Genomic DNA, 27,199 nt, shown 5'->3' on the forward strand with positions numbered 1-27,199 from the left:
TTACAAAGTTTGGTGTAATTATAAGGGCTATAGGAGGAATTTAACTCTTCCCATATTTTCAGAGGAAAATCCGCAGGTCCGGCCCTGTGGCGCAAAAATCCCAAAAATTTCAATATGTCAATCTATGTCCCTGAATTCATTCAGGGAGTCACTTTAGAGGTATTTAATGTGTTTGTGCACGTTTACAAAGTTTGGTGTAATTATAAGGGGCTATAGGAAGAATTTAACTCTTCCCATATTTTCAGTGGAAAATCCGCAGGTCCGGCCCTGTGACACAAAAATCCCTAATATTTCAATATGTCAATCTATGTCCTGAATTCATTCAGAGAGTCACTTTAGAGGTATTTAATGTGTTTGTGCACGTTTTACAAAGTTTGGTGTAATTATAAGGGCTATAGGAGGGAATTTAACTCTTCCCATATTTTCAGAGGAAAATCCGCAGGTCCGGCCCTGTGGCGCAAAAATCCCAAAAATTTCAATATGTCAATCTATGTCCTGAATTCATTCAGGGAGTCACTTTAGAGGTATTTAATGTGTTTGTGCACGTTTACAAAGTTTGGTGTAATTATAAGGGCTATAGGAGGAATTTAACGCTTTCCCATATTTTCAGAGGAAAATCCGCAGGTCCGGCCCTGTGGCGCAAAAATCCCAAAAATTTCAATATGTCAATCTATGTCCTGAATTCATTCAGGGAGTCACTTTAGAGGTATTTAATGTGTTTGTGCACGTTTACAAAGTTTGGTGTAATTATAAGGGCTATAGGAGGAATTTAACTCTTCCCATATTTTCAGTGGAAAATCCGCAGGTCCGGCCCTGTGGCGCAAAAATCCCAAAAATTTCAATATGTCCAATCTATGTCCTGAATTCATTCAGGGAGTCACTTTAGAGGTATTTAATGTGTTTTGTGCACGTTTACAAAGTTTGGTGTAATTATAAGGGCTATAGGAGGAATTTAACTCTTCCCATATTTTCAGTGGAAAATCCGCAGGTCCGGCCCTGTGACACAAAAATCCCAAGAATTTCAATATGTCAATCTATGTCCTGAATTCATTCAGGGAGTCACTTTAGAGGTATTTAATGTGTTTGTGCACGTTTACAAAGTTTGGGTGTAATTATAAGGGCTATAGGAGGAATTTAACTCTTCTCATATTTTCAGTAGAAAATCCGCAGGTCCGGCCATGTGACGCAAAAATCCCAAAAATTTCAATATGTCAATCTATGTCCTAAATTCATTCAGGGAGTCACTTTAGAGGTATTTAATGTGTTTGTGCACGTTACAAAGTTTGGTGTAATTATAAGGGCTATAGGAGGAATTTAACTCTTCCCATATTTTCAGAGGAAAAATCCGCAGGTCCGGCCCTGTGACACAAAAATCCCAAAAATTTCAATATGTCAATCTATGTCCTGAATTCATTCAGGGAGTCACTTTAGAGGTATTTATTGTGTTTGTGCACGTTTACAAAGTTTGGTGTAATTATAAGGGCTATAGGTGGAATTTAACTCTTCCCATATTTTCAGTGGAAAATCCGCAGGTCCGGGCCCTGTGGCGCAAAAATCCCAAAATTTCAATATGTAAATCTATGTCCTGAATTGATTCAGGGAGTCACTTTAGAGGTATTTAATGTGTTTGAGCACGTTTACAAAGTTTGGTGTAATTATAAGGGCTATAGGAGAAATTTAACTCTTCTCATATTTTCAGTAGAAAATCCGCAGGTCCGGCCATGTGACGCAAAAATCCCAAAAATTTCAATATGTCAATCTATGTCCTAAATTCATTCAGGGAGGTCACTTAGAGGTATTTAATGTGTTTGTGCACGTTTACAAAGTTTGGTGTAATTATAAGGGCTATAGGAGGAATTTAACTCTTCCCATATTTTCAGTGGAAAATCCGCAGGTCCGGCCCTGTGACACAAAAATCCCAAAAATTTCAATATGTCAATCTATGTCCTAAATTCATTCAGGGAGTCACTTTAGAGGTATTTAATGTGTTTGTGCACGTTTACAAAGTTTGGTGTAATTATAAGGGCTATAGGAGGAATTTAACTCTTCCCATATTTTTAGTGGAAAATCCGCAGGTCCGGCCCTGTGGCGCAAAAATCCCAAAAATTTCAATATGTCAATCTATGTCCTAAATTCATTCAGGGAGTCACTTTAGAGGTATTTAATGTGTTTGTGCACGTTTACAAAGTTTGGTGTAATTATAAGGGCTATAGGAGGAATTTAACTCTTCCCATATTTTCAGTGGAAAATTCGCAGGTCCGGCCCTGTGGCGCAAAAATCCCAAAAATTTCAATATGTCAATCTATGTCCTAAATTCATTCAGGGAGTCACTTTAGAGGTATTTAATGTGTTTGTGCACGTTTACAAAGTTTGGTGTAATTATAAGGGCTATAGGAGGAATTTAACTCTTCCCATATTTTCAGTGGAAAATCCGCAGGTCCGGCCCTGTGGCGCAAAAATCCCAAAAATTTCAATATGTCAATCTATGTCCTGAATTCATTCAGGGAGTCACTTTAGAGGTATTTAATGTGTTTGTGCACGTTTACAAAGTTTGGTGTAATTATAAGGGCTATAGGAGGAATTTAACTCTTCCTATATTTTCAGTGGAAAATCCGCAGGTCCGGCCCTGTGGCGCAAAAATCCCAAAAATTTCAATATGTCAATCTATGTCCTGAATTCATTCAGGGAGTCACTTTAGAGGTATTTAATGTGTTTGTGCACGTTTACAAAGTTTGGTGTAATTATAAGGGCTATAGGAGGAATTTAACTCTTCCCATATTTTCAGTGGAAAATCCGCAGGTCCGGCCCTGTGGCGCAAAAATCCCAAAAATTTCAATATGTAAATCTATGTCCTGAATTGATTCAGGGAGTCACTTTAGAGGTATTTAATGTGTTTGTGCACGTTTACAAAGTTTGGTGTAATTATAAGGGCTATAGGAGGAATTTAACTCTTCCCATATTTTCAGTGGAAAATCCGCAGGTCCGGCCCTGTGACACAAAAATCCCAAAAATTTTAATATGTCAATCTATGTCCTGAATTCATTCAGGGAGTCACTTTAGAGGTATTTAATGTGTTTGTGCACGTTTACAAAGTTTGGTGTAATTATAAGGGCTATAGGAGGAATTTAACTCTTCCCATATTTTCAGTGGAAAATCCGCAGGTCCGGCCCTGTGACACAAAAATCCCAAGAATTTCAATATGTCAATCTATGTCCTGAATTCATTCAGGGAGTCACTTTAGAGGTATTTAATGTGTTTGTGCACGTTTACAAAGTTTGGTGTAATTATAAGGGCTATAGGAGGAATTTAACTCTTCTAATATTTTCAGTGGAAAATCCGCAGGTCCGGCCCTGTGACACAAAAATCCCAAAAATTTCAATATGTCAATCTATGTCCTAAATTCATTCAGGGAGTCACTTTAGAGGTATTTAATGTGTTTGTGCACGTTTACAAAGTTTGGTGTAATTATAAGGGCTATAGGAGGAATTTAACTCTTCTCATATTTTCAGTAGAAAATCCGCAGGTCCGGCCATGTGACGCAAAAATCCCAAAAATTTCAATATGTCAATCTATGTCCTGAATTCATTCAGGGAGTCACTTTAGAGGTATTTAATGTGTTTGTGCACGTTTACAAAGTTTGGTGTAATTATAAGGGCTATAGGAGGAATTTAACTCTTCCCATATTTTCAGTGGAAAATCCGCAGGTCCGGCCCTGTGGCGCAAAAATCCCAAAAATTTCAATATGTCAATCTATGTCCTGAATTGATTCAGGGAGTCACTTTAGAGGTATTTATTGTGTTTGTGCACGTTTACAAAGTTTGGTGTAATTATAAGGGCTATAGGAGGAATTTAACTCTTCCCATATTTTCAGTGGAAAATCCGCAGGTCCGGCCCTGTGACACAAAAATCCCAAAAATTTCAATATGTCAATCTATGTCCTGAATTCATTCAGGGAGTCACTTTAGAGGTATTTAATGTGTTTGTGCACGTTTACAAAGTTTGGTGTAATTATAAGGGCTATAGGAGGAATTTAACTCTTCTCATATTTTCAGTGGAAAATCCGCAGGTCCGGCCCTGTGACACAAAAATCCCAAAAATTTCAATATGTCAATCTATGTCCTAAATTCATTCAGGGAGTCACTTTAGAGGTATTTAATGTGTTTGTGCACGTTTACAAAGTTTGGTGTAATTATAAGGGCTATAGGAGGAATTTAACTCTTCCCATATTTTTAGTGGAAAATCCGCAGGTCCGGCCCTGTGGCGCAAAAATCCCAAAAATTTCAATATGTCAATCTATGTCCTAAATTCATTCAGGGAGTCACTTTAGAGGTATTTAATGTGTTTGTGCACGTTTACAAAGTTTGGTGTAATTATAAGGGCTATAGGAGGAATTTAACTCTTCCCATATTTTCAGTGGAAAATCCGCAGGTCCGGCCCTGTGGCGCAAAAATCCCAAAAATTTCAATATGTCAATCTATGTCCTAAATTCATTCAGGGAGTCACTTTAGAGGTATTTAATGTGTTTGTGCACGTTTACAAAGTTTGGTGTAATTATAAGGGCTATAGGAGGAATTTAACTCTTCCCATATTTTCAGTGGAAAATCCGCAGGTCCGGCCCTGTGGCGCAAAAATCCCAAAAATTTCAATATGTCAATATATGTCCTGAATTCATTCAGGGAGTCACTTTAGAGGTATTTAATGTGTTTGTGCACGTTTACAAAGTTTGGTGTAATTATAAGGGCTATAGGAGGAATTTAACTCTTCCCATATTTTCAGTGGAAAATCCGCAGGTCCGGCCCTGTGGCGCAAAAATCCCAAAAATTTCAATATGTCAATCTATGTCCTGAATTCATTCAGGGAGTCACTTTAGAGGTATTTAATGTGTTTGTGCACGTTTACAAAGTTTGGTGTAATTATAAGGGCTATAGGAGGAATTTAACTCTTCCCATATTTTCAGAGGAAAATCCGCAGGTCCGGCCCTGTGGCGCAAAAATCCCAAAATTTTCAATATGTCAATCTATGTCCTGAATTCATTCAGGGAGTCACTTTAGAGGTATTTAATGTGTTTGTGCACGTTTACAAAGTTTGGTGTAATTATAAGGGCTATAGGAGGAATACGCTTCCCATATTTTCAGAGGAAAATCCGCAGGTCCGGCCCTGTGGCGCAAAAATCCCAAAAATTTCAATATGTCAATCTATGTCCTGAATTCATTCAGGGAGTCACTTTAGAGGTATTTAATGTGTTTGTGCACGTTTACAAAGTTTGGTGTAATTATAAGGGCTATAGGAGGAATTTAACTCTTCCCATATTTTCAGTGGAAAATCCGCAGGTCCGGCCCTGTGGCGCAAAAATCCCAAAAATTTCAATATGTCAATCTATGTCCTGAATTCATTCAGGGAGTCACTTTAGAGGTATTTAATGTGTTTGTGCACGTTTACAAAGTTTGGTGTAATTATAAGGGCTATAGGAGGAATTTAACTCTTCCCATATTTTCAGAGGAAAATCCGCAGGTCCGGCCCTGTGGCGCAAAAATCCCAAAAATTTCAATATGTCAATCTATGTCCTGAATTCATTCAGGGAGTCACTTTAGAGGTATTTAATGTGTTTGTGCACGTTTACAAAGTTTGGTGTAATTATAAGGGCTATAGGAGGAATTTAACTCTTCCCATATTTTCAGTGGAAAATCCGCAGGTCCGGCCCTGTGACACAAAAATCCCAAAAATTTCAATATGTCAATCTATGTCCTGAATTCATTCAGGGAGTCACTTTAGAGGTATTTAATGTGTTTGTGCACGTTTACAAAGTTTGGTGTAATTATAAAGGCTATAGGAGGAATTTAACTCTTCTCATATTTTCAGTGGAAAATCCGCAGGTCCGGCCATGTGACACAAAAATCCCAAAAATTTCAATATGTCAATCTATGTCCTGAATTCATTCAGGGAGTCACTTTAGAGGTATTTAATGTGTTTGTGCACGTTTACAAAGTTTGGTGTAATTATAAGGGCTATAGGAGGAATTTAACTCTTCTCATATTTTCAGTGGAAAATCCGCAGGTCCGGCCCTGTGACACAAAAATCCCAAAAATTTCAATATGTCAATCTATGTCCTAAATTCATTCAGGGAGTCACTTTAGAGGTATTTAATGTGTTTGTGCACGTTTACAAAGTTTGGTGTAATTATAAGGGCTAAAGGAGGAATTTAACTCTTCCCATATTTTCAGTGGAAAATCCGCAGGTCCGGCCCTGTGGCGCAAAAATCCCAAAAATTTCAATATGTCAATCTATGTCCTAAATTCATTCAGGGAGTCACTTTAGAGGTATTTAATGTGTTTGTGCACGTTTACAAAGTTTGGTGTAATTATAAGGGCTATAGGAGGAATTTAACTCTTCCCATATTTTCAGTGGAAAATCCGCAGGTCCGGCCCTGTGACACAAAAATCCCAAAAATTTCAATATGTCAATCTATGTCCTAAATTCATTCAGGGAGTCACTTTAGAGGTATTTAATGTGTTTGTGCACGTGTACAAAGTTTGGTGTAATTATAAGGGCTATAGGAGGAATTTAACTCTTCCCATATTTTCAGTGGAAAATCCGCAGGTCCCGGCCCTGTGACACAAAAATCCCAAAAATTTCAATATGTCAATCTATGTCCTGAATTCATTCAGGGAGTCACTTTAGAGGTATTTAATGTGTTTGTGCACGTTTACAAAGTTTGGTGTAATTATAAGGGCTATAGGAGGAATTTAACTCTTCTCATATTTTCAGTGGAAAATCCGCAGGTCCGGCCATGTGACACAAAAATCCCAAAAATTTCAATATGTCAATCTATGTCCTGAATTCATTCAGGGAGTCACTTTAGAGGTATTTAATGTGTTTGTGCACGTTTACAAAGTTTGGTGTAATTATAAGGGCTATAGGAGGAATTTAACTCTTCTCATATTTTCAGTGGAAAATCCGCAGGTCCGGCCCTGTGACACAAAAATCCCAAAAATTTCAATATGTCAATCTATGTCCCAAATTCATTCAGGGAGTCACTTTAGAGGTATTTAATGTGTTTGTGCACGTTTACAAAGTTTGGTGTAATTATAAGGGCTATAGGAGGAATTTAACTCTTCCCATATTTTCAGTGGAAAATCCGCAGGTCCCGGCCCTGTGGCGCAAAAATCCCAAAAATTTCAATATGTCAATCTATGTCCTAAATTCATTCAGGGAGTCACTTTAGAGGTATTTAATGTGTTTGTGCACGTTTACAAAGTTTGGTGTAATTATAAGGGCTATAGGAGGAATTTAACTCTTCCCATATTTTCAGTGGAAAATCCGCAGGTCCGGCCCTGTGGCGCAAAAATCCCAAAATTTTCAATATATCAATCTATGTCCTGAATTCATTCAGGGAGTCACTTTAGAGGTATTTAATGTGTTTGTGCACGTTTACAAAGTTTGGTGTAATTATAAGGGCTATAGGAGGAATTTAACTCTTCCCATATTTTCAGAGGAAAATCCGCAGGTCCGGCCCTGTGGCGCAAAAATCCCAAAAATTTCAATATGTCAATCTATGTCCTGAATTCATTCAGGGAGTCACTTTAGAGGTATTTAATGTGTTTGTGCACGTTTACAAAGTTTGGTGTAATTATAAGGGCTATAGGAGGAATTTAACTCTTCCCATATTTTCAGTGGAAAATCCGCAGGTCCGGCCATGTGACACAAAAATCCCAAAAATTTCAATATGTCAATCTATGTCCTGAATTCATTCAGGGAGTCACTTTAGAGGTATTTAATGTGTTTGTGCACGTTTACAAAGTTTGGTGTAATTTTCAGTGGTGTAATTTTCAGTGGAAAATCCGCAGGTCCGGCCCTGTGACACAAAAATCCCAAAAATTTCAATATGTCAATCTATGTCCTAAATTCATTCAGGGAGTCACTTTAGAGGTATTTAATGTGTTTGTGCACGTTTACAAAGTTTGGTGTAATTATAAGGGCTATAGGAGGAATTTAACTCTTCCCATATTTTCAGTGGAAAATCCGCAGGTCCGGCCCTGTGGCGCAAAAATCCCAAAAATTTCAATATGTCAATCTATGTCCTGAATTCATTCAGGGAGTCACTTTAGAGGTATTTAATGTGTTTGTGCACGTTTACAAAGTTTGGTGTAATTATAAGGGCTATACGAGGAATTTAACTCTTCCCATATTTTCAGAGGAAAATCCGCAGGTCCGGCCCTGTGGCGCAAAAATCCCAAAAATTTCAATATGTCAATCTATGTCCTGAATTCATTCAGGGAGTCACTTTAGAGGTATTTAATGTGTTTGTGCACGTTTACAAAGTTTGGTGTAATTATAAGGGCTATAGGAGGAATTTAACTCTTCCCATATTTTCAGTGGAAAATCCGCAGGTCCGGCCCTGTGACACAAAAATCCCAAAAATTTCAATATGTCAATCTATGTCCTGAATTCATTCAGGGAGTCACTTTAGAGGTATTTAATGTGTTTGTGCACGTTTACAAAGTTTGGTGTAATTATAAGGGCTATAGGAGGAATTTAACTCTTCCCATATTTTCAGTGGAAAATCCGCAGGTCCGGCCCTGTGGCGCAAAAATCCCAAAAATTTCAATATGTCAATCTATGTCCTGAATTGATTCAGGGAGTCACTTTAGAGGTATTTATTGTGTTTGTGCACGTTTACAAAGTTTGGTGTAATTATAAGGGCTATAGGAGGAATTTAACTCTTCCCATATTTTCAGTGGAAAATCCGCAGGTCCGGCCCTGTGACACAAAAATCCCAAAAATTTCAATATGTCAATCTATGTCCTGAATTCATTCAGGGAGTCACTTTAGAGGTATTTAATGTGTTTGTGCACGTTTACAAAGTTTGGTGTAATTATAAGGGCTATAGGAGGAATTTAACTCTTCTCATATTTTCAGTGGAAAATCCGCAGGTCCGGCCCTGTGACACAAAAATCCCAAAAATTTCAATATGTCAATCTATGTCCTAAATTCATTCAGGGAGTCACTTTAGAGGTATTTAATGTGTTTGTGCACGTTTACAAAGTTTGGTGTAATTATAAGGGCTATAGGAGGAATTTAACTCTTCCCATATTTTTAGTGGAAAATCCGCAGGTCCGGCCCTGTGGCGCAAAAATCCCAAAAATTTCAATATGTCAATCTATGTCCTAAATTCATTCAGGGAGTCACTTTAGAGGTATTTAATGTGTTTGTGCACGTTTACAAAGTTTGGTGTAATTATAAGGGCTATAGGAGGAATTTAACTCTTCCCATATTTTCAGTGGAAAATCCGCAGGTCCGGCCCTGTGGCGCAAAAATCCCAAAAATTTCAATATGTCAATCTATGTCCTAAATTCATTCAGGGAGTCACTTTAGAGGTATTTAATGTGTTTGTGCACGTTTACAAAGTTTGGTGTAATTATAAGGGCTATAGGAGGAATTTAACTCTTCCCATATTTTCAGTGGAAAATCCGCAGGTCCGGCCCTGTGGCGCAAAAATCCCAAAAATTTCAATATGTCAATATATGTCCTGAATTCATTCAGGGAGTCACTTTAGAGGTATTTAATGTGTTTGTGCACGTTTACAAAGTTTGGTGTAATTATAAGGGCTATAGGAGGAATTTAACTCTTCCCATATTTTCAGTGGAAAATCCGCAGGTCCGGCCCTGTGGCGCAAAAATCCCAAAAATTTCAATATGTCAATCTATGTCCTGAATTCATTCAGGGAGTCACTTTAGAGGTATTTAATGTGTTTGTGCACGTTTACAAAGTTTGGTGTAATTATAAGGGCTATAGGAGGAATTTAACTCTTCCCATATTTTCAGAGGAAAATCCGCAGGTCCGGCCCTGTGGCGCAAAAATCCCAAAATTTTCAATATGTCAATCTATGTCCTGAATTCATTCAGGGAGTCACTTTAGAGGTATTTAATGTGTTTGTGCACGTTTACAAAGTTTGGTGTAATTATAAGGGCTATAGGAGGAATACGCTTCCCATATTTTCAGAGGAAAATCCGCAGGTCCGGCCCTGTGGCGCAAAAATCCCAAAAATTTCAATATGTCAATCTATGTCCTGAATTCATTCAGGGAGTCACTTTAGAGGTATTTAATGTGTTTGTGCACGTTTACAAAGTTTGGTGTAATTATAAGGGCTATAGGAGGAATTTAACTCTTCCCATATTTTCAGTGGAAAATCCGCAGGTCCGGCCCTGTGGCGCAAAAATCCCAAAAATTTCAATATGTCAATCTATGTCCTGAATTCATTCAGGGAGTCACTTTAGAGGTATTTAATGTGTTTGTGCACGTTTACAAAGTTTGGTGTAATTATAAGGGCTATAGGAGGAATTTAACTCTTCCCATATTTTCAGAGGAAAATCCGCAGGTCCGGCCCTGTGGCGCAAAAATCCCAAAAATTTCAATATGTCAATCTATGTCCTGAATTCATTCAGGGAGTCACTTTAGAGGTATTTAATGTGTTTGTGCACGTTTACAAAGTTTGGTGTAATTATAAGGGCTATAGGAGGAATTTAACTCTTCCCATATTTTCAGTGGAAAATCCGCAGGTCCGGCCCTGTGACACAAAAATCCCAAAAATTTCAATATGTCAATCTATGTCCTGAATTCATTCAGGGAGTCACTTTAGAGGTATTTAATGTGTTTGTGCACGTTTACAAAGTTTGGTGTAATTATAAAGGCTATAGGAGGAATTTAACTCTTCTCATATTTTCAGTGGAAAATCCGCAGGTCCGGCCATGTGACACAAAAATCCCAAAAATTTCAATATGTCAATCTATGTCCTGAATTCATTCAGGGAGTCACTTTAGAGGTATTTAATGTGTTTGTGCACGTTTACAAAGTTTGGTGTAATTATAAGGGCTATAGGAGGAATTTAACTCTTCTCATATTTTCAGTGGAAAATCCGCAGGTCCGGCCCTGTGACACAAAAATCCCAAAAATTTCAATATGTCAATCTATGTCCTAAATTCATTCAGGGAGTCACTTTAGAGGTATTTAATGTGTTTGTGCACGTTTACAAAGTTTGGTGTAATTATAAGGGCTAAAGGAGGAATTTAACTCTTCCCATATTTTCAGTGGAAAATCCGCAGGTCCGGCCCTGTGGCGCAAAAATCCCAAAAATTTCAATATGTCAATCTATGTCCTAAATTCATTCAGGGAGTCACTTTAGAGGTATTTAATGTGTTTGTGCACGTTTACAAAGTTTGGTGTAATTATAAGGGCTATAGGAGGAATTTAACTCTTCCCATATTTTCAGTGGAAAATCCGCAGGTCCGGCCCTGTGACACAAAAATCCCAAAAATTTCAATATGTCAATCTATGTCCTAAATTCATTCAGGGAGTCACTTTAGAGGTATTTAATGTGTTTGTGCACGTTTACAAAGTTTGGTGTAATTATAAGGGCTATAGGAGGAATTTAACTCTTCCCATATTTTCAGTGGAAAATCCGCAGGTCCCGGCCCTGTGACACAAAAATCCCAAAAATTTCAATATGTCAATCTATGTCCTGAATTCATTCAGGGAGTCACTTTAGAGGTATTTAATGTGTTTGTGCACGTTTACAAAGTTTGGTGTAATTATAAGGGCTATAGGAGGAATTTAACTCTTCTCATATTTTCAGTGGAAAATCCGCAGGTCCGGCCATGTGACACAAAAATCCCAAAAATTTCAATATGTCAATCTATGTCCTGAATTCATTCAGGGAGTCACTTTAGAGGTATTTAATGTGTTTGTGCACGTTTACAAAGTTTGGTGTAATTATAAGGGCTATAGGAGGAATTTAACTCTTCTCATATTTTCAGTGGAAAATCCGCAGGTCCGGCCCTGTGACACAAAAATCCCAAAAATTTCAATATGTCAATCTATGTCCCAAATTCATTCAGGGAGTCACTTTAGAGGTATTTAATGTGTTTGTGCACGTTTACAAAGTTTGGTGTAATTATAAGGGCTATAGGAGGAATTTAACTCTTCCCATATTTTCAGTGGAAAATCCGCAGGTCCCGGCCCTGTGGCGCAAAAATCCCAAAAATTTCAATATGTCAATCTATGTCCTAAATTCATTCAGGGAGTCACTTTAGAGGTATTTAATGTGTTTGTGCACGTTTACAAAGTTTGGTGTAATTATAAGGGCTATAGGAGGAATTTAACTCTTCCCATATTTTCAGTGGAAAATCCGCAGGTCCGGCCCTGTGGCGCAAAAATCCCAAAATTTTCAATATATCAATCTATGTCCTGAATTCATTCAGGGAGTCACTTTAGAGGTATTTAATGTGTTTGTGCACGTTTACAAAGTTTGGTGTAATTATAAGGGCTATAGGAGGAATTTAACTCTTCCCATATTTTCAGAGGAAAATCCGCAGGTCCGGCCCTGTGGCGCAAAAATCCCAAAAATTTCAATATGTCAATCTATGTCCTGAATTCATTCAGGGAGTCACTTTAGAGGTATTTAATGTGTTTGTGCACGTTTACAAAGTTTGGTGTAATTATAAGGGCTATAGGAGGAATTTAACTCTTCCCATATTTTCAGTGGAAAATCCGCAGGTCCGGCCATGTGACACAAAAATCCCAAAAATTTCAATATGTCAATCTATGTCCTGAATTCATTCAGGGAGTCACTTTAGAGGTATTTAATGTGTTTGTGCACGTTTACAAAGTTTGGTGTAATTTTCAGTGGTGTAATTTTCAGTGGAAAATCCGCAGGTCCGGCCCTGTGACACAAAAATCCCAAAAATTTCAATATGTCAATCTATGTCCTAAATTCATTCAGGGAGTCACTTTAGAGGTATTTAATGTGTTTGTGCACGTTTACAAAGTTTGGTGTAATTATAAGGGCTATAGGAGGAATTTAACTCTTCCCATATTTTCAGTGGAAAATCCGCAGGTCCGGCCCTGTGGCGCAAAAATCCCAAAAATTTCAATATGTCAATCTATGTCCTGAATTCATTCAGGGAGTCACTTTAGAGGTATTTAATGTGTTTGTGCACGTTTACAAAGTTTGGTGTAATTATAAGGGCTATACGAGGAATTTAACTCTTCCCATATTTTCAGAGGAAAATCCGCAGGTCCGGCCCTGTGGCGCAAAAATCCCAAAAATTTCAATATGTCAATCTATGTCCTGAATTCATTCAGGGAGTCACTTTAGAGGTATTTAATGTGTTTGTGCACGTTTACAAAGTTTGGTGTAATTATAAGGGCTATAGGAGGAATTTAACTCTTCCCATATTTTCAGTGGAAAATCCGCAGGTCCGGCCCTGTGACACAAAAATCCCAAAAATTTCAATATGTCAATCTATGTCCTGAATTCATTCAGGGAGTCACTTTAGAGGTATTTAATGTGTTTGTGCACGTTTACAAAGTTTGGTGTAATTATAAGGGCTATAGGAGGAATTTAACTCTTCCCATATTTTCAGTGGAAAATCCGCAGGTCCGGCCCTGTGGCGCAAAAATCCCAAAATTTTCAATATATCAATCTATGTCCTGAATTCATTCAGGGAGTCACTTTAGAGGTATTTAATGTGTTTGTGCACGTTTACAAAGTTTGGTGTAATTATAAGGGCTATAGGAGGAATTTAACTCTTCCCATATTTTCAGAGGAAAATCCGCAGGTCCGGCCCTGTGGCGCAAAAATCCCAAAAATTTCAATATGTCAATCTATGTCCTGAATTCATTCAGGGAGTCACTTTAGAGGTATTTAATGTGTTTGTGCACGTTTACAAAGTTTGGTGTAATTATAAGGGCTATAGGAGGAATTTAACTCTTCCCATATTTTCAGTGGAAAATCCGCAGGTCCGGCCCTGTGGCGCAAAAATCCCCAAAATTTCAATATGTCAATCTATGTCCTAAATTCATTCAGGGAGTCACTTTAGAGGTATTTAATGTGTTTGTGCACGTTTACAAAGTTTGGTGTAATTATAAGGGCTATAGGAATTTAACTCTTCCCATATTTTCAGTGGAAAATCCGCAGGTCCGGCCTTGTGGCGCAAAAATCCCAAAAATTTCAATATGTCAATCTATGTCCTGAATTCATTCAGGGAGTCACTTTAGAGGTATTTAATGTGTTTGTGCACGTTTACAAAGTTTGGTGTAATTATAAGGGCTATAGGAGGAATTTAACTCTTCCCATATTTTCAGAGGAAAATCCGCAGGTCCGGCCCTGTGGCGCAAAAATCCCAAAAATTTCAATATGTCAATCTATGTCCTGAATTCATTCAGGGAGTCACTTTAGAGGTATTTAATGTGTTTGTGCACGTTTACAAAGTTTGGTGTAATTATAAGGGCTATAGGAGGAATTTAACTCTTCCCATATTTTCAGTGGAAAATCCGCAGGTCCGGCCCTGTGGCGCAAAAATCCCAAAAATTTCAATATGTCAATCTATGTCCTAAATTCATTCAGGGAGTCACTTTAGAGGTATTTAATGTGTTTGTGCACGTTTACAAGGTTTGGTGTAATTATAAGGGCTATAGGAGGAATTTAACTCTTCCCATATTTTCAGTGGAAAATCCGCAGGTCCGGCCCTGTGACACAAAAATCCCAAAAATTTCAATATGTCAATCTATGTCCTGAATTCATTCAGGGAGTCACTTTAGAGGTATTTAATGTGTTTGTGCACGTTTACAAAGTTTGGTGTAATTATAAGGGCTATAGGAGGAATTTAACTCTTCTCATATTTTCAGTGGAAAATCCGCAGGTCCGGCCCTGTGGCGCAAAAATCTCAAACTCGATCGCGACCCATGAAATTACACCGTGGTGGCCTAACTGCCGAGGGCTTCACGGAGATATCGTACACTACACACACAAGCACGAACTCTGAAAAGGAAACTTACTGATTTCTATACTCAAATATATACATAAACACGAAAATTTTTTTTACATATATATTGAGTATAAGAAAAGTAAGTGATTAAGTAAAGACAAAACAAATAATGGCTGCCAAGCGAGGACGAAGACAGGCACGTCTGTCCATCGTCCGAGCCAAAAATGAAGTGGGACATTTCACCGGTGTGTGAGGGGGGAGGGGTAGCAAGCTACCCTTCCCCCTACCCCTGCTAACTAGCGCGGGGTAGTAAACCCTCATTAAAATCTAATGGCTCGTCAACTTCAGCTACGCCGAAAGTAAACCCGATGTAAATAGCGTGGTTTATATTTCGGTTACGGAACAACTTATCTTTACATAATTATGATACATAATTAGTAACAATATCAAGACAAGTTAATGACTTAGGAATGGCAAAAATTAAATTAAATAAAATCATGGAATATTAGTCTGATTAAAGTAAAGTAAATTATAGTACAGTACACAGTGCAGTACATACTTTGAGTAACATTAAAGGGTGAGCACTGACGTGAAGGCTTCTCGTGATATTTGTCATTGTACACAGGACTCTGTCCTGAAAAACAACCACATGTGTTCCAGAACTCTCTTTCCAAACACACCTTCCTGCAAGTCTGAGATAAAAAAAAACAGGATACTGTAACAATTTATAGATAAGAAATGTATTGCTTAAAGCTCTCAATATTATTAGTTATGTCCCTTATACACAATCTCTGAAATACAATACAATGCCTTTCCTAAAAAGTATTTTTTTTATTCTTTCAGTGCTCATACAAAGCATCCAAATTTAAATAGCAATCATGGGAAAATTATTATGGAATAAACAACCCAACGTCCAATAAAGGTCAATTCTTAACCCCATAGAGCTATATACCCAACTCCATGAATGATGAGGATTACCAATTCCAAAGAAATATAAACAAGAAAAAATGTCGAAATTTTCATAACTGAAAGACAGCCACTATACCATGTAGTTGATTTCTTAAAAAAAAAAAAGAGAGAGAGAGAGAGAGAGAGAGAGAGAGAGAGAGAGAGAGAGAGAGAGAGAGAGAGAGAGAGAGAGAGAGAGAGAGAGAGAGAGAGCCGTCTGCCAATTCATATATCACGTAGAGAACTAATTTGATGTTCAAAGGTCCTCCTTCTTTGTCTGCATCTTTTCCCACTTTTATGTGGGGTCGATGTTTCTGGCCAGTGTTCTCCATCTACCTCTGTCCCACACTTCTGTCTTTTCTTCTTCTTCTATGGTCTCCCTCTCCTTCTCGTTCCTCCATTTCCATCACTCTCCTTCGAATATACTGTTCACCTCTTCTCATGACATGACCATACCACCTCAGTCTACTTTCTTGGATCTTATCTGATAGTTTTCTTACTCCTGTGGTACCCCTAATTACCTCATTCCATACCTTATCTCTTCTTGTCACCCCACACATCCATCTCAACATTCTCATCTCTGCCACATCCATCTTCTTCTCTTCTGTCTTCTTTATTGCCCACATCTCCGCTCCATACATCATTGCCGGTCTCACAACTGTCTTATGTACTTTACCTTTCAACTTAACCCCTATTTCCCTGTCGCATAGTACTCCACTCACTTTTTTTCCAATTCTTCCACCCTTCTTGGATTCTGTGTTTTATTTCTGCCCCCAGATATTAGTATTCTGTATTCTAATATCTTTAAAATATAATCTGCAACAGCAGAGTAGCCAAGAGCATCAGTTCACACATGACCACCTGACCCAGTGGTAGGTAATAACTATCCTCATTATTTTACTTGTTTTAGGATTGCAAACATCAGCGAGAGAATATCATTAGCTTTCCTTTGGTAGTTTTAAAAATTCAAACACATTTCCATCTAATTTCAATTTACACCTTTCAATTATTTTAATTTTAGTCTAATTCCTTTTTCTCACAATTCCTGGTAAAGTGATTTGTCACTCACAGATTATGGATTGCTGTCTTGTGCTGTATTCTTGCTCAATTTTTCCTACTTTGTTCAATGGAATTTTAATTTATGTTATGCATAATTCAGTAACTTTATTTATTTAAGTACGTTTAACATAATTTTCAATATAACTGTGAAAAATTGGCAAGTTTTATTCTATTGCAATTAAAACAATCTCAAACTAACCATCACCGGATATATGATATAAGTCTAAATCAAAGAAAAAAATCTAGAGATATGATAGACTAGGGAAACACACAATAACAAGTGCTTATAAGTAGAAATAATAAGCCTAACCATACTTCATTCTTATACAATTCCATTGCTTATAGGACAGCAGTAGAAGAATACTCTAAAACCAAACAAATAAAAAAACACTAAACACTTGACAAATTGATCAAACTTAAGAAGTTGATCAAAGCATAACCAATATATTTCCTCACACTGCTATGGCTGAATGAAAAGAGTAGCTCATATCATGTGAATGGGCAGTACCCACCACTCTTAAATCTGCCAACCTTTAATTACTAGTTAAATGCTTCAAGCCCCATTTCAGGCATCCGTATTTGCACTGGATGTATTTAATCATTAAAGGATAAGAACTGTGACCTACAATGGTCAATCAACACCGTCAAACTAATATGTTAAATATTAGTCCAAAAAGTATCATTTATCAACACACCCATTAACACTAAATATAAATATTACTTACCACTGCAGAGTATTCTTTAAAGATTTCGGAGCTAGTCTTGTCTTCACACTTTCCATATGGTTGTCCCACTCTCAGTATCTTTTTCTAAAAATCAAATACTTTACATTAATTTTTGATGCCACTTAAGTAAGGCAACCTTATATTGGCTACAATCTTTGCAAAATTCATTAAATACTGTACAATGAATAGGAATAGTAGATGATGTTAAAACTCTAAACATTCCAGCCACACCCAAGAAAATACAAAATATGGTATGATAAAAATCTTAAATAATGAGTAAGAAAAAAATGTAAAATATTCTTCAGTACGTATTCATAAATCTAACATCAACAAAGTTTTAATAATTCCAATGAGTGGAATGAAAATTTTAGAAAATCTTATAAGCGTAATATTTTCATTATCACAATTCATAAATTTTATAACCAGCCCAAGGTATCAAAACTTCAAGGGGCACATTATTAGATCTAAGGGTAAATTCTGAAGGGTAAAAAACAGGAACAAAAGTTGAAAATTTTGGATAGCCAGGTAGAAATAACCAAGGGAATAGATAAATATCTTAAAGGAACACTCATTCTGTTCCATTAAAAGTAAATGAACTACAGCTGATATTCATCTCATATATCATAAAGACGCCTAATAAATGCTATCCTCTTCGGCAAAAGTGTCTGAAATTCCTAAAAATATTCATAACTTATGTACACCAGTGAAATGATGAATTGTCCTTATTTACTGGAGGAGTAAAATTAAGAATTTGCCATACTTAACCATAAGGGCCAAAATTTCTCATCAGTATTTCCCTATATAAAAGTAGAGTATGACAAAATCATACTCATAGCCCTTTAGTCATCATTAGAATCAAACGTTTTCTGTCAACTCTTCTATTCATAGTGTTAAATCAATTATTTCTATGAAGCTTCCCTAATGTTCATATTGCTTCTTCTCAAGAACCTTGGTTTAATCAACATTTACCCATAACATAAAATAAACAAAAATCAATTTTCCTTCCATTCAATAAATACATGCAGTTAGTAAAGGAAGGAACATTCTAGTAGTAAGTGGTTACTGCTGTGCCAGTGTCTTTCTCTCTTTAATTTCTCAGTTGTGTTGGCTATGATCAGACCTCTCATAATTGCTTGCTTGTTACTGTGTATCACTATATCTTCCCCCAATTTTGTTAGCAATCACTGTGTGGAGTGTACACAGGAATTGTTTCTAGGAGACCATGATTCACATTCCCTTTGAGTATCATGTCAGGGGCAATAATGTAATTTAAAACACCATTGTGAAGAATACATTTTCCTCACAGAACCTCTCTTGGAAAAGTAGGTTTAAGTGGTTGCCGATCAAGTAAACAGTTCAAAGCGAAAAGGATACTTGCTGTTACTTCAGGTTAGTTGACCATAGCAGGGATGATGACAATAATGGTGTGCCTACACCTTCAGATGATTCACATAATCAGCCACTTTCAATAATGATGAGCTCTATAAGTTCTTGAAATCACTAGCTTCCTTCGTTAAAGTTCAGAAATCCTATGAATCCTCTCTTAAGAGCAGTAATTCTGGTCCTACTAGGTTTTTTGTAAAACCTGACCTAATTCCATCCCCAAGATGAGTTTAGTGTTCATAGTGTTCCTTGTTGCTGCAAAGTACAGATTTGAGATCCTCTCACAGGGCCTCAAATTCTTCAACTACTTCAGACCCTTCTACTGCTAACCCTCACAAGCCGCAATCCTAGCTGCTCTATAAGATACCTAGATTGTAATCTAATACTTAGTCTGATCCTTATACTCCTCCACTCGCTCAAGTAAGCGCACCCAAGAAACCTCATATTACTTATGGGGATGGTGTGGCATATCATATGATTCCCTTAAATCTTGACAGGATAAACAAAATTTCAACTGAAGTTGATTGTTTTCATCATAGATGACAGTCACAACATTTGTTTACAAGCTCGGCTGCTAGCTCATCACAGGTTACCTCTAGCAGGGTAAATGTAGGCGCTAGTACAGGTACTGCCAAAACAAGTCATTTGTTTGCATGTGCAGCAGCCTTCACATTAGGTGGTAAGCAAAGTTAGAAAGAAGAGGATTTTCACTTGGATTAAGTTCAACCTGTGAAAGAGTTCAACCTGCAATACAAGAAGATAAAGCAAAGGAAAAACAGAGGAAAACCTTGAAAGGGAAGAATTATCTCCTTTTCAAACCTTATGTAACCCTATTGCTGAGAAATATCTTAAGGGGCCCAGGGGGTATCCCAATATATGGGGGTATAAGACGAAAAACACAAAATCTTGAAAAAATTCACTGAGCTTCGTATGGCAATGGAGAATGCATAAACAAAATATTTTGTCAATATTCCTCTTGATTTTCATATTTACAGGGTAATTAGTGAAAGTAACTCAATAAACGAAAAACATTGTTCCCTACAATAAAATGCAGTAGGGTATTTCTTCTCTTATTGTAAATTTTGATAATTATTACATTTTAATATAAAACATATTGTGAGCAATGGCATCTGTATAGATTTCATGAGTCACAGGACAAAGTATTACACGGTAATTATACCTTTCCGCCTTCAGTCCTATCAGAAACCTCATAGAGAACACACGTTTGAGTTTGACCCAACTTTCACACAGTTTTGTGTCTTTTTTACAGTTTCAGCAAGAATTTCATCATTCTAAAGAGGAAAAGACAATTTCAACATCTCTCTAACATAAGGATGAAGTAAATATGTTATTTTTATTAATAAAATAAAATTTTGAATATACTTACCCGGTGATTATATAAGCTGCAGCTCTGCTGCCCGACAGAAAAACTCTACGTTCAAAATACGCCAGCGATCGCTATGCAGGTAGGGGGTGTACATCAACAGCGCCATCTGTCGAGCAGGTACTCAGTACTCAATGTAAACACAGAACCAGTTTTCTCCTCGGTCCACTGGGTCTCTATTGGGGAGGAAGGGAGGGTCCTTTAATATATAATCACCGGGTAAGTATATTCAAAAATTTATTTTATTAATAAAAATAACATTTTTCAATATTAAACTTAGCCGGTGATTATATAAGCTGATTCACACCCAGGGGGGTGGGTAGAGACCAGCATTACTTGTTTACATTATTATGAGCTAAGTATTTTGTATTTCATTTTAGCAGTTATTCAAAATAACAAACATAAAATAAATAAGTACCTGGTAAGGAAGTCGACTTGAACAATTACTCTGCCTTTTTAAGTACGTCTTCCTTACGGAGCCTCGCGATCCTCTTAGGATGCTGAGCGACCCCTAGGATCTGAAGTATCAAGGGTTGCAACCCATACAACAGGACCTCATCAAAACCTCTAATCTAGGCGCTTCTCAAGAAATGACTTTGACCACCCGCCAAATCAAGTAGGATGCGAAAGGCTTCTTAGCCTTCCGGACAACCCAAAAACAATAATAAAACATTTCAAGAGAAAGATTAAAAAGGTTATGGAATTAGGGAATTGTAGTGGTTGAGCCCTCACCCACTACTGCACTCGTTGCTACGAATGGTCCCAGAGTGTAGCAGTTCTCGTAAAGAGACTGGACATTCTTAAGATAAAAAGACGCGAACACTGACTTGCTTTTCCAATAGGTTGCGTCGATTATACTTTGTAGAGATCTATTTTGTTTAAAGGCCACGGAAGTTGCGACAGCTCTAACTTCGTGTGTCCTTACCTTCAGCAAAGCTTGGTCCTCCTCATTCAGATGGGAATGAGCTTCTCGTATTAACAGTCTGATAAAATAGGATAAAGCATTCTTTGACATAGGCAAAGATGGTTTCTTAACTGAACACCATAAAGCTTCAGACGGGCCTCGTAAAGGTTTAGTTCGTTTTAAATAGAACTTAAGAGCTCTTACAGGACATAAGACTCTTTCTAGTTCATTTCCAACCATACGATAAGTTTGGAATATCGAACGATATTGGCCAAGGCCGAGAAGGCAGCTCGTTTTTGGCTAGAAAGCCAAGTTGTAGAACATGTAGCCGTTTCGGATGAGAATCCGATGTTCTTGCTGAAGGCATGAATCTCACTGACTCTTTTAGCTGTGGCTAAGCATACCAGGAAAAGTGTCTTTAAGGTGAGATCTTTCAGGGAGGCTGATTATAGCGGTTCGAACCTGTCTGACATAAGGAATCTTAGTACCACGTCTAAATTCCAACCAGGTGTAACCAAACGACGCTCCTTCGTGGTCTCAAAAGACTTAAGGAGGTCCTGTAGATCTTTATTGTTGGAAAGATCTAAGCCTCTGTGACTGAAGACTGATGCCAACATGCTTCTGTAACCCTTGATAGTGGGAGCTGAAAGAGATCGTTCTTTCCTCAGATATAAGAGGAAGTCAGCTATTTGAGTTACAGAGGTACTGGTCGAGGATACGGATACTGACTTGCACCAGTTTCGGAAGATTTCCCACTTCGATTGGTAGACTCTAAGGGTGGATGTTCTCCTTGCTCTAGCAATCGCTCAGGCTGCCTCCTTCGAAAAACCTCTAGCTCTCGAGAGTCTTCCGATAGTCTGAAGGCAGTCAGACGAAGAGCGTGGAGGCCTTGGTGTACCTTCTTTACGCGTGGCTGACGTAGAAGGTCCACCCTTAGGGGAAGTGTTCTGGGAACGTCTACTAGCCATCGAAGTACCTCGGTGAACCATTCTCTCGCGGGCCAGAGGGAAGCAACTAGCGTTAACCTTGTCCCTTCGTGAGAGGCGAACTTCTGCAGTACCTTGTTGACAATCTTGAACGGAGGGAATGCATATAGATCTAGATGTGACCAATCTAGTAGAAAGGCATCTATATGAACTGCTGCTGGGTCCGGGATTGGTGAGCAAAGTATTGGGAGCCTCTTGGTCATCGAGGTTGCGAAGAGATCTATGGTTGGCTGGCCCCAGGTGGCCCAAAGTCTCTTGCATACATCCTTGTGGAGGGTCCATTCTGTTGGAATTATTTGTCCCTTCCGACTGAGACAATCTGCCATGACATTCAAGTTGCCTTGGATGAACCTCGTTACTAGTGATATGTCTAGACCTTTTGACCAGGTGAGGAGGTCCCTTGCGATCTCGTACAACGTCAGAGAGTAGGTCCCTCCTTGCTTGGAGATGTACGCCAAAGCCGTGGTGTTGTCCGAGTTCACCTCCACCACTTTGCCTTGAAGGAGAGACCTGAAGCTTTTCCAGGTCAGACGTACTGCCAGTAGCTCCTTGCAGTTGAAATGCATTGTCCTTTGACTCGAGCTCCATAATCCCGAGCATTCCCGACCGTCTAATGTCGCACCCCAGCCTACGTCCGATGCGTCCGAGAAGAGAACGTGGTTGGGAGTCTGAACAGTCAGGGGAAGACCCTCTCTAAGGTTGATATAGTCCTTTCACCAAGTCAGACAAGACTTTATCTTTCCGGAAACCGGGATCGAGACCGCTTCTAGCGTCTTGTCCTTTTTCCAGTGAAAAGCTAGATGGTATAGAAGAGGACGGAGGTGTAGTCTTCCTAGTGACACAAATTGATCCACGGATGACAGTGTCCCTACCAGACTCATCCACATCCTGACTGAGCAGCGTTCCTTCTTCAGCATCTTCTGGATGGATAGCAGGGCTGGGGGCTGATCGTCTTGTTCAGCAACGTCCTCATCAGAGGGTTCCTCATCCGAAACTGATGAGGAAACGGCAACGGAGTGTGCAACGTCTGACTCGCTGAATCCGGTCGCACTGGTGGATGCGTGACGGAGCCGGACGCAATATCATGGAACTGCTGCACAGTCTGTGAACTGTCAACAACCATGGGTGCGCGAGGAAGTACAGCGTCAACCCGAAACTGTCTAGACCGTCTGGGTTGTGCAGTCAACACCCTACCGGGTTGCTGAGGTTGACGCACTGTGTCACAACAAGTCACCTCTGCTGGTTGTTGAACGTCCTGAACGTCAACAACCACCTCCGAGCGTCGCTTAATGTCAACGTGCGACTGGCAACCCACACTGGGTCGCATCGGTGGAGGAACCACCTCAACTGGCAGACGCGAGTAGGTTACCTCAGCGTCAACAGGGCGCACAACCGACCGGTTGGAAGGTTGTTGGCCAGAAGGAGGAACCACCTCAACTGGCAGACGCGAGTAGGTTACCTCAGCGTCAACAGGGCGCACAACCGACCGGTTGGAAGGTTGTTGGCCAGAAGGAGGAACCACCTCAACTGGCAGACGCGAGTAGGTTACCTCAGCGTCAACAGGGCGCACAACCGACCGGTTGGAAGGTTGTTGGCCAGAAGGTTCTTCTCCGCATTTAAGTCCTCTATCAAGGACGCAAGCTTGGACTGCATGGCTTGCAGCAAAGCCCATTTAGGGTCTACGGGAGCAGGTGTGGCAACAGACGGGGTTAGCGACTGAGGCGGAACCGTTTACCATCCCTGAAAGCCTTGTTATGTGTGACATAATAGTACAGCAAAACTTCAAAGGCTTGACAAAAGCTGAGAAGTTGACCTGTAAACAACTTGGAGCGTCTCCTGGCTAGGCGCCAGGGCGAGTCTACCAGAATTGAGAAGTCTATCTGGGCAGAGGCATGAACTCCCAAGCCGAGAACTTCTCTCGTGTCATATCAGACTCTCGCTCTATAAGCCAGTTTAAAAGAAGGGAAATCAAAGGCTGTATCCCTAAAAACTCCTCCTGGTGCAAAAACCAGTCGCCTAGCCAACGTAACGCTCTCTAGGAGAGCGAGAGAGCACTAGCTTAAAAACAACGGCTTCGAAGTAGCTAGGCCTAGTGTAAGTTCTGACGTTAGGCGAACGAGGAGCAGCAGTTACAAGATCCGGACGAAGATCCTTAAAAAAATCATCATGATTTAATTAAAGTCCATAGGAGGCTAAGCAGCTTAAGGCTCCTCTCCATCTGACAGAGTCCTCAAGGCAATATCAGTAGGAGGGAGAACAGCAACTTCCTCATCTACAGGAACCTTGTCCGATAAAAGCTAGGTTACCTCAGTGAGTCTCTCACTGGAGCATTAGTAGCAGACCAGAAGGCAACGTCATGTAACTGCTTGACAGTCTGTGAACTGTCAACAACTGAACTGTCAACCACAACAGGTGCATGAGGACGTACAGTGTCCACTCGAGACTGCTTTGACTGTCTAGACTGAGCAGTCAAAACAACTCTAGAATGCGGAGGTTGACGCACCGCGTCAAAACAAAACAACTTAGACTGTTGTTGTACCTCGCGAACGTCAACGGAAGGTTCCGTGCGTCGCTGAACGTCAACATGCGGCTGGCAGGGTACACTGGAACGCATGGGTGGCGGGACTCTCTCAGCTGGAGTGCGGCAGAAGGTCGCCTCAGCGTCCACAGGACGCACAACCGTGGTTGGTTGTAGGCTAGAGGTTGGTGTCAACCTTCTCCGCACGAAAGTCCTGCATCAATGACGTTAACTGAGACTGCATGGTCTGCAGCAAAGACCACTTAGGGTCTACAAGAGCAGGTGCGGCAACAGACAGTGTGACTGCCTGATGCGGTACCGCTTTGCCTCTCTTAGGAGGTGAGCAGTCGTCGGAAGACTGCAGCGAGTCCGAACTGACCCAGTGGCTACAACTGGGCCGTTGGACTTGCGCGGAAGGGACCGACTTGCGCTTAATAAGCCGCGAGACCTTGGTCCATGGTTTCTTACGAGAAACCTCTTCCGCAGACGAGAAATAAATGGGCTCTCTCGTCTTTGTGTGGGTGGGGCGATCTTGGGTAAATACGCCCGAAACCACGGAGGGAAAAACGTCTGTTCGTTGATCAAGGCCTCTCGAACCCATAAGTCGTTCGACATTACTTCTCCCCTGGGCTTGGGAGCTTGCAAGAGGTCCCGGACTAGGTGAACGACAGGCACGAACAGACGAACCCTCGGACGCAACACTGTAACACTTTGCGCATATCACTTTATCGATTTTCTGTTTTGCACTTATTTCACTGAAATCGAAACTTTTACTGATTTCTACCTGAAACACGCAATTCTACCCTTCATTAAAAGGTAGTAATTGCGAAATCAGTCGTATAATGCAGCTCATTAATACTAGCAAAAAACAGAAAACATATATAAAGATAAAAAATTCAGTGGCTGGGAAAGAGACTAAACACTAGTTCAAATAAACTACGTTTACAATCTCTCACCGCACATAGCCTGGGGACGAGAATAAAAAACTAAAAACGTTTTACCTTCCTCCCCGTACAGAGACTAGGGACGAGAGTAACACGAGAACAACGTTACCCGCTTGAACGGAACGTTTTCTCTCCTCTCTCTCCCTCCGTCTCTATCTCTCTCTCTCTTTCTCTCTTGATTTCGCACCTAAGAGAAGAGCCCAATTATATATCGTCAAAAAAAAACATGTTATTTGACTAAAGGAAAAAACTGAAAGGTTTTCCAAATAAAAAGTTCCTTTAATTTAGAATTTAAAACATTTAAGCTAAGAAAGAATGAACAAAACGTCAGAATCGATTTACTCTTACTGCAAAGTGAAACCGTGATACACTCTCTCTCTATCGTAACGATAGAGCGCATGTTGAACGTCCTGAACGTCAACAACTGCGTAGTCTAAAAAACTAAACGTTAGTTCATCTTTGAAAACAGTACGAAGACTATCAAAGAAATTCTTTCATAAAACATTAAATTTAAAAAGTTTTAAATTCTTTAAAGGCTAAATACGATATAACGGGCTCAACGTTGATTAACTTCGGTTCCAAGTTAGGACCGCCTACTATCAGGAAAGGTCGCATATAAACAAAACATAAAAATTTATTTTTATATGTTTATAATAAATGGAAAGTTAATCGAAGAGGCCTAATAAAGGCGGAGAGATATAAAATATATAGATCTATAACGTGTTAAGCAAAATTACTAAAAACCTAAACACACTTCCGTCTAAGGGAAGGGTCGGCCATTTAAAAGTGAAAGAGAGTCCATACTCTCCTTGTCACCATAATTAAATCTATCCAAAACGAGTTCAAGTTTTGAGATGAAGATAAAACACCTGCATAGCGAAAGCTCAAAACTAGAAATGTGTACTTCACCAAAATATGTGAAAACCAATCCAGTAAGCAATAGCGAATTTAGTAGGTCTTGCCGGTGGCACGACAGAGAGAAAATTGGTTCTGTGTTTACATTGAGTACTGAGTACCTGCTCGACAGATGGCGCTGTTGATGTACACCCCCTACCTGCATAGCGATCGCTGGCGTATTTTGAACGTAGAGTTTTTCTGTCGGGCAGCAGAGCTGCAGCTTATATAATCACCGGCTAAGTTTAATATTGAAAATTGCTCTTTAATAAGAGTTCAGAAGTGGGTAATACCGGCAATATTAGCAGAGTTAGTGAAGGAGAGAGATGAAGAAGGAGCGACCATCTTGCCTAAAGAAGCAAGATATTGAGCAAAGGGTTCTTTATTTATGATCAAATTACATATGATAAATAACTTTGTTTTGGTTTATTAATATCCAAAAAGGAACAAAATTCATAATAACCATGACTTATTAATATTGTCTTTGTAAAAACACAAAGAAAAACTTTGAACGCCTGTATGTCAAAACTACTGTATACTTATTGACCTTAAAATTCTATCTTTTCCCTTACTTTTAAAGATATAGCATTAAAATTTGGTATATAACTTAGAAAGACATTATAAAACATTCAAATGTTACCCTTTTTTTCAATTTTTGTTTCATATTTTTTTTTCTAAATTTTTTCCCTGAT

General features: G+C 39.1%; 1 protein-coding gene across 1 annotated transcript in view; it reads right to left on the reverse strand.

Annotated features, from left to right (window-relative positions):
* Positions 1 to 27,199, reverse strand: part of LOC137649547 (degenerin-like protein asic-1) — a 198,291-nt gene that overhangs the window by 95,146 nt on the left and 75,946 nt on the right. The window contains exons 13-14 of the mRNA XM_068382534.1: positions 17,495 to 17,578; positions 15,322 to 15,454 (exon numbers count right to left, since the gene is read on the reverse strand). Coding sequence (XP_068238635.1) covers positions 15,322 to 15,454; positions 17,495 to 17,578 — 217 coding nt within the window. The remainder of the gene's footprint in view (positions 1 to 15,321; positions 15,455 to 17,494; positions 17,579 to 27,199) is intronic.

Source organism: Palaemon carinicauda, chromosome 11 (assembly GCF_036898095.1).
Source record: "Palaemon carinicauda isolate YSFRI2023 chromosome 11, ASM3689809v2, whole genome shotgun sequence".
NCBI classification, from domain to species: domain Eukaryota; kingdom Metazoa; phylum Arthropoda; class Malacostraca; order Decapoda; family Palaemonidae; genus Palaemon; species Palaemon carinicauda.